This window comes from Mandrillus leucophaeus, unplaced genomic scaffold (genome assembly GCF_000951045.1).
Source record: "Mandrillus leucophaeus isolate KB7577 unplaced genomic scaffold, Mleu.le_1.0 Scaffold731, whole genome shotgun sequence".
Taxonomy (NCBI): Eukaryota; Metazoa; Chordata; class Mammalia; order Primates; family Cercopithecidae; genus Mandrillus; species Mandrillus leucophaeus.
In genome coordinates, this window is record NW_012107931.1 from 255,767 (window position 1) to 270,680 (window position 14,914).

Below are 14,914 nucleotides of genomic sequence, written 5' to 3' on the forward strand. Positions count from 1 at the left end.
AAAAAAAAAAAAAAAAATTAGCCAGGCATGGTGACACGCACCTGTAGTCCCAGCTACCCTGGAAGCTGAGGTGAGAGAATCACTTTAATCTGGGAGGCGGAGGTTGCAGTGAGCTGAGATTGTGCCACTGCACTTCAACCTGGGCCACAGAGTGAGACCCTGTCTTCCAAAAGAAAAAAAGCGATGTTGATTTAGATCAACATTGGCTGGGGTCATCAGGAAATGGTTAAGGAAAGAACAGATCCTTGAAGGATAGGCAGGATTCTGAGGAGTAAAGAGGAAGGGAAGAATATTATAGGTGTAACCAAAAGCACAGAAGGAACCTAGAAAACTGATTCCTGGGCTATTGACAATAGATATCACAAACCTCATTCTTAATCATGCACATAATTAAATTGACCAAAGCTAGGCAATTGGCATCAAAACTAAAACTGGAGTCTTTCAGAATTCTAACTCCAGGCTCTGACAGTGTGTATTAACTTTCAAGCAAAGTATTTGTTTGGGGGACAAGAGGGAGAGGTTTAGGATAGTAGGTTGGCACTGTATTCGAGGTACTTCCATGAGTATTTAAGGATTTTTGAATTGTTTTCTATGCGCAGTGACCTGCAACTGCTTAGGTGTGGTTTCTACTGTATTGATTTTGTTCTATTTTTGCTCTTAAATTTTACACTGCACAATTATTGAACACAAGAAAATACTGAGATTGTAGATTAGGAGCAAGTCCTACTGCTCAAAGGCCAAAGCGCTCTTGCCTTTGCTCAGAGTCGCTCTAGGAGATGGGCCTCTCTGTCTAGGTTCTCCCAGTTTGTATACTGACCGTGCCCACACTGGCTACCGAAGAGAATTGACTCTCTGCAGCCACCGTCTCCCTCCTAAAGTCCCATCCAGTCAGGGTTCCGCGGGAAGAGGCGGGGCTGAGAGGCGCGCGTTGTGCTTGCTTTTTGCAGTGCCTGCTGCGGCTGCTTTCGGCATGGAGGAAATTTATGCGAAGTTTGTGTCTCAGAAAATCAGCAAAACCCGCTGGCGACCGCTGCCTCCCGGAAGTTTGCAAACCGCGGAGACGTTTGCTACCGGATCTTGGGACAATGAGGTATCCCCGCTGATAGGGACGAGCCCCTGCCTCTTCCCTCCCTCCGGTTGAGCTGACCCCTGGCCGCGCGCGCGCCAACTCCCACCTTCTGGTTTTTCTCGCACTTCTAGGTCCCTCGGACCCTGTCTCAGGCGCGGTTGCTCCATAGCTCAGAGCCCGTGATGGTGTGCCTGAGCCTCATATCTCGTTACGTTTTAAACTCACCATACTATTTGTCTGAGATGTTTTGGAGCAAGCTTTCTGGACGGAAGCGCAACTTTTATTTTCCGAGAGTTGACGTTTATGTCATCTCAAGACAAAACTCTTTGTTTTACAGGAAAATTATGTTTCACTGTGGTCTATTGGAGATTTTGGAAACTTGGACTCTGATGGAGGGTTTGAAGGAGACCATCAATTATTGTGTGATATCAGACACCATGGTGATGTCATGGATTTACAGGTAAATCTGTGTAGCATCCAAAAGCTAACTTTGAAAGTCCTGAGTAATACATTTAAACAAGCAGAGCATCATAAAGGTTGTCTTGTATCACCCCTCATTTACAAAAAACTGAGTGCTCTGTAAGTTATGATTTGGCCGACATCATTTAGCCATTTAGTGGCAGAAAAAGGACTGGGAAAGGGGATGTAGATTTAATCATACTTTTTTATTTATTGACCGTCGACTATGTGCTAAGTACCGTTTGGGGAGCTTTACAAAAATTAATTATTATTGGTTGCCGGTATATCAAGTATTGTTACTTTGTTTTACTAATGAGAAAATTGAGACTAATATATCTTGAGCATGTACTATGTGACAGATACTGTGCAGGGGGATTAACATCATTTTGTTTTTTGAATTCTCATGACAACTCCCTAAGCAGAGATTAGTGCTCCCGTTTTAAAGATTTACCACGATTTAGTGAACTTAACTTGGCCAAAGTCTCAAAACCAGTAGTGAGTGGTGGGGATGAAATTGAGCTTTCTTTTTTTCTTTTTTTTCTTTTTTTTTTTTTTTTTTTTTTTTTTTGAGGTGAAGTCTCACTCTGTCTCCCTGGCTGGAGTACAGTGGCATGATCTCGGCTCACTACAGCCTCCACTTCCCGGATTCAAGCGATTCTCCTGCCTCAGCCTCCCAGGTAGCTGGGACCACAGGCACAGGCCACCACACCCGGCTAATTGTTTGTATTTTTAGTAGAGATGGGGTTTCACCATATTAACCAGGATGGTCTTGAACTCCTGATCTCGGCCTCCCAAAGTGCTGGGATTGCAGGAGTGAGCCACTGTGCCTGGCCGAAATTAAGTTTTCAAATCCTGGTGTGGAGAGCCCCTGCATTTTATTCTATAGAAAGCTACCTAGCCCTGGTGTACGCCTGTAATCCTAGCTACTTGGGAAGCTGAGGCAGGAGAATTGCTTGAACCTGGGCCGCAGAGGTTACAGTAAGCTGAGAGTGCGCCAGTCTGGGCAACAAGAGTGAAACACTGTCCCCCAAAAAAAAAAAGAAAGAAAGAGAAAGAGACAGAGAGAAGAAAGAGAAGAAAGAAAGCTATCTAGCCCTAGGAAAGATTTTTTTTTTTTTTTTTTTGAGACGGAGTCTCACGCTGTCACCTGAGCTGGAGTGCAGTGGCACGATCTCAGCTCACTGCAACCTCTGCCTCCTGGGTTCATGCAGTTCTTCTGCCTCAGCGTCCTGAGTAACTGGGACAACAGGCATATGCCTCCATGCCTGGCTAATTTTTGTGTTTTTAGTAGAGATGGGGTTTCGCTATGTTGGCCAGGCTGGTCTTGAACTCCTGACCTCGTGGTTCACCCGGCTTGGCCTCCTGAAGTGCTAGGATTACAGGCGTGAGCCACCATGCCTGGACAATATTTTTCCTTTCTTTTTTTCTTTTTCTTTTTTTTTTTTTTTTTGAGATGGAGTCTTGCTCTGTCGCCCAAGCTGGAGTGGTGCAGTGGCACGATCTCGGCTCACTGCAACCCTGCCTCCTGGGTTCAAGCGATTCTTCTGCCTCAGCCTGCTGAGTAGCTGGGAGTACAGGCGCCTGCTACCACGCCCAGCTAATTTTTGTGTTTTTAGTAGAGACGGGGTTTCAACATATTGGCCAGGCTGGTCTTAAACTCCTGGCCTCGTGATCTGCCTGCTTCAGCCTCCTGAAGTGCTGGGATTACAGGCATGAGCCACCGCGCCTGGCTTTTCTTTTTAAAATTTTTTATTCTTTTTTTGAAACTGAGTCTTGCTCTGTCAACCAGGCTGGAATGCAGGGGCTCGATCTTGGCTCGCTGCAAGCTCCGTTTCCCCACAACCCCGACTCATTTTTGTATTTTCGTAGAGACGAGGTCTCGCCACGTTGCCCAGGGTGGTCTTGAACTCCTGAACTCAAGCGATCTGTCCGCCTAGGCCTCTCAAAGTGCTGGGATTACAGGCGTGAGCCACCGCACCCAGCCAGGAATGATATTTTTCTAACGTTTTATTGTGTTGGTCTCAAATTAAATCAATGGCGGGTAAATGTGTTTAGAAAAAAAATACTGTTTATTCATGAAAATACTTTGTATGGCAGTTTGGACTTTCAGCTCCATTAACACATGTTATTTGCTTAGCATTCATAGGCTCTTTGCTTTTTAAAATTGTTATCATTTGCTACTAATTGAGTTAAATAAATGAATAGATTTCCTCCCTGCTAGTATTTCTGAGTCTTTAACAAGCAGAAATTTTCTCTTTAGTTTTTTGACCAGGAAAGAATTGTCACTGCTTCATCAACAGGATGTGTAACAGTTTTCCTTCACCATCCGAATAACCAGGTAAAGAACTTCAGTTTGAAAAGTGATTTTTTTTTTTTTTTTTTGAGATGGAGTTTTGCTCTTTTTGCCCAGGCACTGGAGTGCAATGGCACAATCTCGGCTCATCACAAGCTCCGCCTTCCAGCTTCAAGTGATTCTCCTGCCTCAGCCTCCCAAGTAGCTGGGATTACAGGCATGTGACACCATGCCCGGCTAATTTTATATTTTTCGTAGAGACGGGGTTTCTCCATGTTGGTCAGGCTGATCTCGAACTCCTGACCTCAGGTGATCAGCCCTCTTCACCCTCCCAAAGTGCTGGGATTATAGGCATAAGCCACCGCTCCCGGCCAAAGGTAACGTTTCTAATAGACATGCCTAGTAAATATAAGACCCAGTTCATGTTAAAGGTTTTTTGAGTCATTTAGAAAAAGCTACAGAGATTAATATTTTTTTAATTAATTTATTTATTTATTTATTTTGAGACAGAGTCTCTCTCTGTCGCCCAGGCTGGGGTGCAGTGGCACGATCTCTGCTCACTGCAGCCTGCACCTCCCTGGTTCAAGCAATTCTCCCACCTTAGCTTCCCAAGTAGCTGGGATTACAGGTGTGTGCCACCATACCTGGCTAATTTTTGTATTTTTAGTAGAGATGGGATTTCACCATATTGACCAGGCTGGTCTCGAACTCCTGACCTCAGAAGATCTGCCTGCCTTGGCCTCCCAAAGTGCTAGGATTATAGGCATGAGCCACAGCCATGGGCCAGGGATTTATATTTTAGACGTAGGTTAATTTCCATAAGAATACAAAGAGTTGCTTTTGAACATCCAACTGCTTGATCCCTAAAAGTCATTACTGTAGTTTGAGATAAATGTGGGGCATTATTAAACAGTATTTCTTTTGAATCTAATTCTATGTATACAGAACTTTGATGCAAGTAGTTTCTAGATTTCATTATTCTAAAGGAAAAAAGATTTATTCTTGTAGAAGGATGTGAGTCAGAATTTAAAGATACTCTTGTTGGTAAGAAGTGCTAGTTCCTTAGTACTTTTCTTTAATAGTATCCTCATTTCTGATGCCTAGACTCTGTCAGTCAACCAGCAGTGGACTACAGCTCACTACCACGCAGGCCCTGGCAGTCCTTCCTATAGCAGTGCACCATGTACAGGTGTTGTGTGCAACAACCCAGAAATCGTTACAGTTGGAGAGGATGGTCGAATAAATCTCTTCAGAGCTGATCACAAGGAAGCTGTAAGAACCATAGGTAAGAAAAATCCCAGCCTGGCCAACATGGCGAAACCTTGTCTCTATTAAAAATACAAAAGTTAGGCTGGGTGTGGTGGCTCACCCTGGCAATCGCAGCACTTTGGGAGGCGGATCACCTGAGGTTGGGAGTCCAAGACCAGCCTGACCAACATGGAGAAACACTCTCTCTATTAAAAATACAAAATTAGCCGGGAATGGTGGCACATGCCTGTAATCCCAGCTACTCGGGAGGCTGAGGCAGGAGAATCACTTGAACCCGGGAGACGGAGGTTGCAGTGAGCAGATTGTGCCATTGCACTCCAGCCTGGGCAATAAGAGTGAAACTCTGTCTCAAAAAAAAAAAAAAAAGAAAAGAAAACTGAGCCAGGCATGGTGGCGCATGCTTGTAATCCCAGCTACTCAGGAGGCTGAGGCAGGAGAATCACTTGAACCTGAGAGGCGGAGGTTGCGGTGAGCTGTGATGGCACTCTACTCCCACCTGGGCGACAGAGGGAGACTCTGTCTCAAAAAAAGAAAAATCATTGTATTCCTTTCATTCATCACAGAGTAATTGAGTGCTTACCATATACTAGGTAAACACTGCCGGGCATGATGGCTCATGCCTGTTACCCCAGCACTTTGGGAGGCCAAGGCAGGCGGATCACAAGGTCAAGAGATCGTGATCATCCTGGCCAACATCGTGAAAGTCCGTCTCTCTACTAAACATAACAAAAATTAGCTGGGTGTGGTGGCATGCGCCTGTAGTCCCAGCTACTCAGGAGGCTGAGGCAGGAGAAGCGCTTGAACCTGGGAGGTAGAGGTTGCAGTGAGCCAAGATTACACCACTGCACGCTAGTCTGGCGACGGAGCGAGACTCCATCTCAAAAAAAAAAGTAAACACAATGAGCCGGGCGCGGTGGCTCACGCCTGTAATCGCAACACTTTGGGAGGCCGAGGCGGGCGGATCACAAGATCAGGAGATTGAGACCATCCTGGCTAACGTGATGAAACCCTGTCTCTACTAAAAATACAAAAATTTAGCCTGGCATAGTGTCGACAGTTGTCTGTAGTCCCAGCTACTCTGGAGGCTGAGGCAGGAGAATGGCGTGAACCTAGGAGGCAGAGCTTGCAGTGAGTCGAGATCGCACCACTGCACTCCAGCCTGGGCGACAGAGTGAGACCCCGTCTCAAAAAAAAAAAGTAAACACAATGTTAAGTGATTGAGGGATATAAAAATATATGGCTGGTAGCAGTGGCTTATGCCTATAATCCCAGCACGTTAGGAAACCAAGGCAAGCAGATCGTTTGAGGCCAAGAGTTTGAGACCAGCCTGGCCAACATGGCAAAACCCTGTCTCTACTGAAAGTACAAACATTAGCTGGGCATGGTGGCACACGCCTGTAATCCCAGCTGCTTGGGAGGCTAAGTCATGAGAATTACTTGAACGTGAGAGACTGAGAGGCTGCAGTGAGCCAGGATCACGCCACTGCACTCCAGCCTGGGTGACAGAGCAAGACTCAGTCTCAAAAAAATACACGTACACATGCATGCACGGCAGGATCCCTTTGTCAAGAGAGTAGGTTGATGAGGCCAGTACGAATGACTGACTAGAAGAAACAGAAACCATTTTTTTTTTTTTTTTGGCAAGAGGGCATTATCAGATAAAGCGTCTGGGAGTAGGTAGTAATTAATAGTTTTTCTGGGTTCTAGACCATAAGTAAGACTAAAAGATGGTGTGCTAGACAAAGGGAATAGGCCAGAGGCAGGATAAAGACATTCAGAGAATGACAAAAAGTATGGTTTGACCTGACTTTAGATATCTATGTAGGAGAGATGAAAGATGAAGCAAGAGAGGGGTAAACTGGGGCCAGATTGCAGTCTGTAATGCAAAATCACAGAGGTTTCATCTTTTAGGTAGAAAACTAAGTGTATTGGTTCTCAACTATGCTTCAGTCAGATTTCTCTGAGGCAATTTTTTAACTGTCCACCACTCTAGACCTTTTAAATCAGAATCTCTAGGAATTGAGCCCATGAATCCATTTTGTGAGTGGTTTTTTTTTTTTTTTAAGATGTAGTCTCACTCTGTCACCAAGCTGGAGTGCAGTGGCATGACCTCAGCTCACTGCAACCTCCACCTCCTGGGTTCACACGATTCTCCAGCCTCAGCCTCCCAAGTAGCTAGGACTATAGGCACACGCCACCACGCTCAGCTACTTTTTGTATTTTTAGTAGAGACGGGCTTTCAACATGTTGGCCAGGATGGTCTTGAACTCTTGACCTTGTCATTCGCCAGCCTTGGCTTCCCAAAGTGCTGGGATTACAGGCGTGAGCCACTGTACCTGGTCTTTTGTGTTGTTTATTATGATTTTCAGTTTTGAGTTAAGTTGCATTACTTTTTTTTTTTTTTTTTTTTTTTTCTTTTCTTTCTTTTTTTTTTTTTTTTTTTCTTGAGACAGGGTCTTGCTCTGTCACCCAGCCTGGAGTGTGGTGGCATGATCCCAGCTCACTGCAACCTCTGCCTCCCAGGTTCAAGTGATCCTCCCACCTCAGCCTCCCAGGTGTCTGGGACTACAGATGCATACCAGCATGCCCAGCTAATTTTTGTAGAAATGAGGTTTCACCATGTTGCCCAGGCTGGTCTCAAACTCCTGGGCTCAAGTGGTCTGCCCACCTCGGCCTCCCAAAGTGCTGAGATTACAGATGTGACCCACTGCACTGGGCGACTTCACTTATTTGTTAATTAATGACCATTGCCTGGTGGCAGTGTAGAGGAGTGGCACAAACTAAAGTCCATGAAGTATATGTGAAATTATGAGGCGTAAGTTCTAAACACCAGGAAATCAACAAAAAGGACCATTATGACAATCAGGAATGACTTCATGGAGAGGGCGAGAGTTGATGAGGGTGAAAATGAGTAGATTTGGGATGAGTCTGTAGAATAATAGAAGGTTAGAGTGAGCTCTGTAGGAAGCACTGGGGTTTGGCTCAATAGAATGGAAGTTCTAGGTCAGGGACTAGTGGGAAGTAAGATTGGGTTTAGATGAGCTTGAACAACTGTCTCAGAAATGCAGGTTAACAATCTTAAGAGTTAAAAAGGAATGTATGAAAACTCAGCCTTCCATTTAGAAAACAGTTCAAGGCCAGGCCTGGTGGCTCACGCCTGTAATCCCAGCACTTTGGGAGGCTGAGGCAGGCGGATCACCTGAGCTCAGGAGTTTGAGACCAGCCTGGCCAACATGGTGAAACTCCGTCTCTACTAAAAATACAAAAATTAGCCAGGCAGGCTGGCATGTACCTGTATCCCAGCTACTAGAGAGACTGAGGCAAGAGAATCGCTTGAACCTGGGAGGCGTAAGTTGCAGTGAGCCAAGAGGGCGCCACTGCCCTCTAGCCTGAGCAACATCCATCTCAAAAAAGAGAAAGAAAACAGTAGGCCAGGCGTAGTGGCTTACGCCTGTAATCCCAGCATTTTGGGAGGCTGAGGCTGGTGGATCAGCTGAGGTCGGGAGTTCTAGACCAGCCTGACCAACTTGAAGAAACCCCATCTCTACTAAAAATACAAAATTAGCCAGGTGTGGTGGCACATGCCTGTCATCCCAGCTACTTGGGAGGCTGAGGCAGGAGAATTGCTTGAATCTGAGAGGCAGTGATTGCAGTAAGCCAAGATCACGCCATTGCACTCCAGCCTGGGCAACAAGAGTGAAACTCCGTCTCAAAAAAAAAAAAAGAAACAGAAAACAGTTCAGACGTCCTGTGAATAATATTTTTCCATCCAAAGAGAATCCGTTTAAACATATACATTACCATGCATTTTTCTATAGAAATTTAAATTATAAGTTACTGGAAATTGTAATATATCAATCCATGAAAGGAGTGTGATTTAAGATTTTCTTGGAAAAAAAGGGGACTCATTAACACATACTACCATTTTTTAAATTTTTAGACAATGCAGATAGTAGTACACTCCACGCTGTAACCTTTCTTCGAACTCCTGAGATTCTTACTGTAAATTCAATTGGACAGTTGAAAATATGGGATTTCAGACAACAAGGAAATGAACCTTCTCAGATATTGTCACTGTAAGTGTTGATTTGTAATTTCAGTAATGTAATCCAAAAATTAATGTGTTAGGTTGTTTATAGCTACTGGCTTTAAGCCATATTGTATTTTAATTGCATTTTAAGAGGGAGATCCCTGATTAAAATTTGGTAGAGCAAGCATTACTTGACGGGGTTGATACTACTATGCTTCATTTAGTAATTATTTGTTATAGTGATTCAGAGCCTTTACTCTTTGAAGTTTGTATTATTTCATGGAGAACTTATTTCTGCTCTTTCAGTGATTGTTTAATGGATAAAATATACTCCAGATGTAATGATTGGGGGGAAAATATAATTCCAGATATTTTTTCTGAGCAGAAATCCCCCTTTTTAGGTGTACAGCCTTCTCTCATAAGAAAATAGAATGTATCACACTGAAAAAATAGTTACATAAACTAAGCATTAAATAAGGTGATAAATCATACTTAGTATACCTGATGTATGAATTTTTAAATAATCTAATAAGTGGAAATGTGATTTGTACATCTTACCATCGGATTATCTTTCATTCCATGTCTTCAGATTGAAGTGAAAATAAATAATTGTGGCCTTGAATTATTTCCAAATTGTACTATTTAGAAATATATCTAATTTAGTTCATTTTTTTGGTATCATTAAGATTCAGCCAGGCCGGGCATGGTTGCTCATGCTTGTAATCCCAGCACTTTGGGAGGCCAAGGCGGGCGGATCACTTGAGGTCAGGAGTTCGATACCAACCTGGCCAACATGGTGAAACCCTATCTCTACTAAAAATACAAAAACTAGCCAGGCATGGTGGCGTGTGCCTGTAGACCCAGCTACTCAGGAGGCAGAGTTTGCGGTTAACCAAGATCAAGCCATTGCATTCCAGCCTGGGCAATAAGAACAAAACTCCGTCTCAAATAAAGATTCAGCCAGTAGCTCCAGCCACTACGTTGTCACTTAGTTACCATATAAAACATGTTTCTTGACTGAGCATGGTGGCTCACGCCTGTAATCCCAACACTTTGGAAGGATTATCTGCAGTGAGAAGTTTGAGACCAGCTGGGGCAACACAGTGAGACCCCATCTCTACAAAAATTTCTTAAAATAGCCAGGCACGGTAGCATGTGCGTGTAGTCCTAGCTACTTGGGAGGCTGAGGCAAAAGGCTCTTTTGAGTCCAGGTTGCAGCAAGCTGTAGACAACACCACTGCACTCTAGCCTGGGTGACAAAACAAGACCCTGTCTTTTTTTTATTTTTTTATTTTTTGAGACAGAGTCTCACTCTGTTGCCCAGGCTGGAGTGCAGTGGCATGATCGTGGCTCACTGCAACTTCTGCCTACCAGGTTCAAGCGATTCTCATGCCTCAGCCTGCCAAGTAGCTGGCACTACAGGCATGTGTCACCATGCCTGGCTAGTTTTTGTATTTTTAGTAGAGATGGGATTTCGCCATTTTGGCCTGGTTGGTCTTGAACTCCTGTCCTCAAGTCATCCACCTGCCTTGGCCTCCCAAAATGCTGGGATTATAGACATGAGCCACTAAGCCTGGTCAAGACCCTGTCTCTTAAAAAACCAAAAAAACAGGCTGGGTATAGTAACCAGTCATCCCAGCACTTTGGGAGGCTAAGGTGGCTAGATCACTTGAGCCTGGGAGTTTGAGACCAACCTGGGCAACAAGGAGAAACCCCATCTCTACAAAAATACAAAAAGTTAACCAGGCATGATGGTACACACATGTACTCCTAGCAACTCAGGAGGCTGAGGTGAGAGGATCACCTGAGCCCAGGGAGTTTGAGTCTTCAGTGAGCAATGATCGCAGCACTGCACTCCAGCCTGGGTGAAGCCTTGTCTCAAAACAAACAAGCAACAACAACAACCAAAAAAAACGTGTTTCCTGTGTTACACAAAGATAAATTATACTTTATTTGATTTTGATGTCATTGTTATCTCCCACAAAAGGACTGGTGACCGAGTGCCACTCCACTGTGTTGACAGACATCCCAACCAACAGCATGTTGTAGCTACTGGTGGCCAAGATGGAATGTTGAGTATTTGGGATGTTAGACAAGGTACTATGCCTGTGTCTCTGCTGAAGGCTCATGAAGCTGAAAGTAAGTATTGTGGAGATACAAAAAGTTTGTATTGGGTGAGTTATATGACATATAATAAGCACCTTTCCATAATGATACATGTGGATCATTTTACATTGTAGCTTTTAATGACTGAATTGTGTAAATTTAAATAATTATCTAATTTCTTTTTACTTGACATTTGCGTTCTTTAACTTTTTTTTTTTTTTTTTTTTTTTTGGAAATGGAGTTTCACCCTTGTTGCCCAGGCTGGAGTGCAGTGACGCTATCTCGGCTCACCACAACCTCCACTTCCCGAGTTCAAGCGATTCTCTTGCCTCAGCCTCCCAAGTAGCTGGGATTACAGGCATACACCACCACACCCGGCTAATTTTATATTTTTAGTAGACACTGGGTTTCTCCATGTTGGTCAGGCTGGTCTTGAACTCCTGTCCTCAGGTGATCTGCCCGCCTCAGCCTCCCAAAGTGCTGGGATTACAGGCATGAGCCACCATGCCTGGCTTTTTAAAAGACAGGGTCTGGCTCTGTCGCCCAGCCTGGAGTGCAGTGGTGCAGTCACGGCTCACTACAGCCTTGACTTCCAGGGCTCAGGTGATCCTCCTGCATTAGCCTCCCAAGTAAATAGGACTATAGGTGTGTGTCACCACGCCTAGCTGATTTTTTGTTGTTGTTTGTTTTTTTGTAGATAATGGGGTTTCACTTTATTGCCCAGACTGGTCTCAAACTCCTGGGCTCAAGTGATCCTCAGGAAATGCTGAGTTTACAGGTAAGAGTTATGAGCCACCACACCAGCCACAGGTTTCATTCTTATATCCAAAACTGTAGTGGAATCCTTAGATATTTATCTGTATGTACTTTTTTTGAGACAGGGTCTCTGTTGCCTAGGCCAGAGTGCAGTAGTGGTGTGATCATAGCTCATTGCAGCCTCGAACTCCTGGACTTACACAATTCTCCCAAAGTGCTAAGATTGCAGGCATGAGCCATTATTCCCATGCCCAGCCTTATGTACTTATTTTCTTAGGATAATTTTTTAGAAGTAGAATTGCTAGGCCAGACCTTTTGCATAATGCACTGACAGATTTTTCTACACAAAAATAATACCAGTTTAAGCCAGGCACATTGGCACTTGCCTATAGTTCCAGCTACTCAGGAGCATGAAGTGGGAAGATTGCTTGAGCCCGAGAGTTTAGGCCAGCTTAAGCAACATAACCTCTTTAAAAAGTTAGTAATACTAGTTTAAGGCAGGTGGGTGACATGCACCAGCTTCTTGGGAGGCTGAGGCAGGAGGATTGCTTGAGTCCGGGAATTCAAGGCTGCAGTGCATTATGATTGCACCTCTGCACTCTAGCCTGGACAATATAGTGAGACTTCGCTCCCTGAAGAAAGGTAATAAAAATCATACCATTTTATATGCCATAGTGAAGTGTGCCAGAATGTCCTTTTCCCATGCAAATGCAGGCTCTTTGTCATATTTGCTAATAAATGTGCTCCTCAATTTATTGTTGCATCATTTTTTTAACGTGAATGATAGATTTATAAGCTTTTTTTTTTTTTTTCTTTTGATTCTGGTGGAGATGATTTAGCTGAGTAGCTGAGGCTACATGCATGTACCACTACACCTGGCTAGTTTTTTATTTTTTGTAGAGACAGGGTCTCACTATGTTGCCCAGGCTGGAGTGCAGTGTCGTGGTACCTCACTTAAGCCTTAACCTCCTGGGGTCAAGTGATCCTCTTGCCTTGCCCTTCTGAGTAGCTGGGACTACAGATATGTGCCACTACACCTAGCTAATTTTTTTTATTGTTAGATTTCTATAGAAATTATGACTCCATAAAAGATTTTGAGGAAATGAGGAAGACTGGTATCTTTCAGAATTGAATGTGATTTTGGAATATATAGAATTTCTTTGGGGCTGAGCATGGTAGTTCATGTCTATAATTGTAGCACTTTGGGAGTCCTAGGCAAGCAGATCGCTTGAGCTCAGGAGTTTGAGACCAGCCTGGGCAACATGGAGAAACCCTGTCTCTGTTAAAAATACAAAAATTAGCCAGGTATGGTGATGCATGCCTGTAGTCCTAGCTACTGGGGAGGCTGAGATAGGCGGATTGTTTAAGCCTGGAAGGTCAAGGCTGTAGTGAGCCATGACCATGCCAAAAATAAAAAGTCCTCCATCTGAAACTGGATCCAAATTCTTGGAACATTTCCAAATTTTGGTTTGCTAGAAGTCAGTTGCTATTTCTCTGATGAAGGCCAGAAGTATTCAGAATCTTGGCATTAACCAATATTGGATATTGCCTCTTAGAAATTCATTTTTGTATTTCTATTAGGGTCTTTCTCAGTTTTTCCAATAATATAATCTTCATATGTTAATGACACAGGAATTGAAAAATAAAACAACTTACCAATTAAAAAAAAACTTTTCCGTAAAAAGCAGTCATTCCTAGCTGGGCACACACCTGTAATCCCAGCACTTTGGGAGGCTGAGGCAGGAGGATTGCTTGAGGCCAGGAGTAGAAGACCAAGGTAGACAACATAGCAAAACACTGTCTCTATTTTTAAAATTTTAAAAAAAGCTTTTCATAAAGTAATAGGGTTAAATGTTTTAGCAATTATTTTCTTTTCTTTTCTTTTTTCTTTTTCTTTTTTTTTTTTGAGATGTAATTTTGCTCTTTTTGCCCAGGCTGGAGTGCAATGGCGCAATCTCGGCTCACTGCAACCTCACCTCCCGGGTTTAAGCGATTCTCCTACCTCAGCCTCCCAAGTAGCTGGGATTACAGGCACCTGCCACCACACCGGGCTAATTTTTTGTATTTTTGGTAGAGATGGGTTTTCACCATGTTGGTCAGCTGGTCTCGAACTCCAGACCTCAGGTGATCCACCCACCTTGGCCTCCCAAAGTGTTGGGATTACAGGCATGAGCCACCGTGCCCAGCTACTATTTTCATTTATTTCCTTGCCCAGTACACAAATTTATTTGGCTTCTTTTTCCTTTTTTTTTTTTTTCCTCAGTCTCACTTTGTCACCGAGGCTGGAGTGCAGTGGTGCAAGCTTGTGCAACCTCCGCCTCCCAGGTTCAAGTGATTTTCCTATCTCAGCCTCCTAAGTAGCTGGGACTACAAGCATGCACCACCACGCCTGGCTAACTTTTGTATTTTTAGTAGAGATGGTATTTCACCATGTTGCCCAGGCTGGTCTTGACCTTAGCTGATCCACCCGCCTTAGCCTCCCAAAGTGTTCTTTTTCCTTTCTACATGTTATAGGCATTGGAAAGTTATGTTATGTCTTTAATTCTGAAACCTTTAATTTTTATGATAGACTTGAGGCTTGAAGGTATGCGATGGAGGATAATGGAAGATGGTGCCTAGAGATGGGGGTTTAATGTTGTTTGTTCGGCGAATCTGCATAGGAATGAGCTTCTTGATTTTTGTCTCTTAGTGTGGGAAGTTCACTTTCACCCATCCAACCCAGATCATCTGTTTACCTGCTCTGAAGATGGATCCCTCTGGCACTGGGATGCTTCCACAGATGTACCTGAAAAGTCGTCACTCTTTCACCAAGGTACAACTTTTTAATGAATACTCTTATGTGTAATCTCTCTTTTTTTTTTTTTTAAAAGACAGAATCTCACTCTGTCACCCAGGCTGGAATGCAGTGGCACGATCTCAGTTCACTGCAATC

The 14,914-nt window shown here is 43.8% G+C and overlaps 1 protein-coding gene across 1 annotated transcript in view; it reads left to right on the top strand.

The window, feature by feature from the left end:
- Positions 1 to 899: 899 nt before the first annotated feature.
- NUP43 (nucleoporin 43kDa) overlaps positions 900 to 14,914 on the top strand; it is a 26,096-nt gene continuing 12,081 nt past the window's right edge. Inside the window, exons 1-7 of the mRNA XM_011965650.1 lie at positions 900 to 1,090; positions 1,407 to 1,529; positions 3,789 to 3,866; positions 4,926 to 5,106; positions 9,031 to 9,166; positions 11,108 to 11,259; positions 14,672 to 14,794. Coding sequence (XP_011821040.1) covers positions 971 to 1,090; positions 1,407 to 1,529; positions 3,789 to 3,866; positions 4,926 to 5,106; positions 9,031 to 9,166; positions 11,108 to 11,259; positions 14,672 to 14,794 — 913 coding nt within the window. The 5' untranslated portion in view covers positions 900 to 970. The remainder of the gene's footprint in view (positions 1,091 to 1,406; positions 1,530 to 3,788; positions 3,867 to 4,925; positions 5,107 to 9,030; positions 9,167 to 11,107; positions 11,260 to 14,671; positions 14,795 to 14,914) is intronic.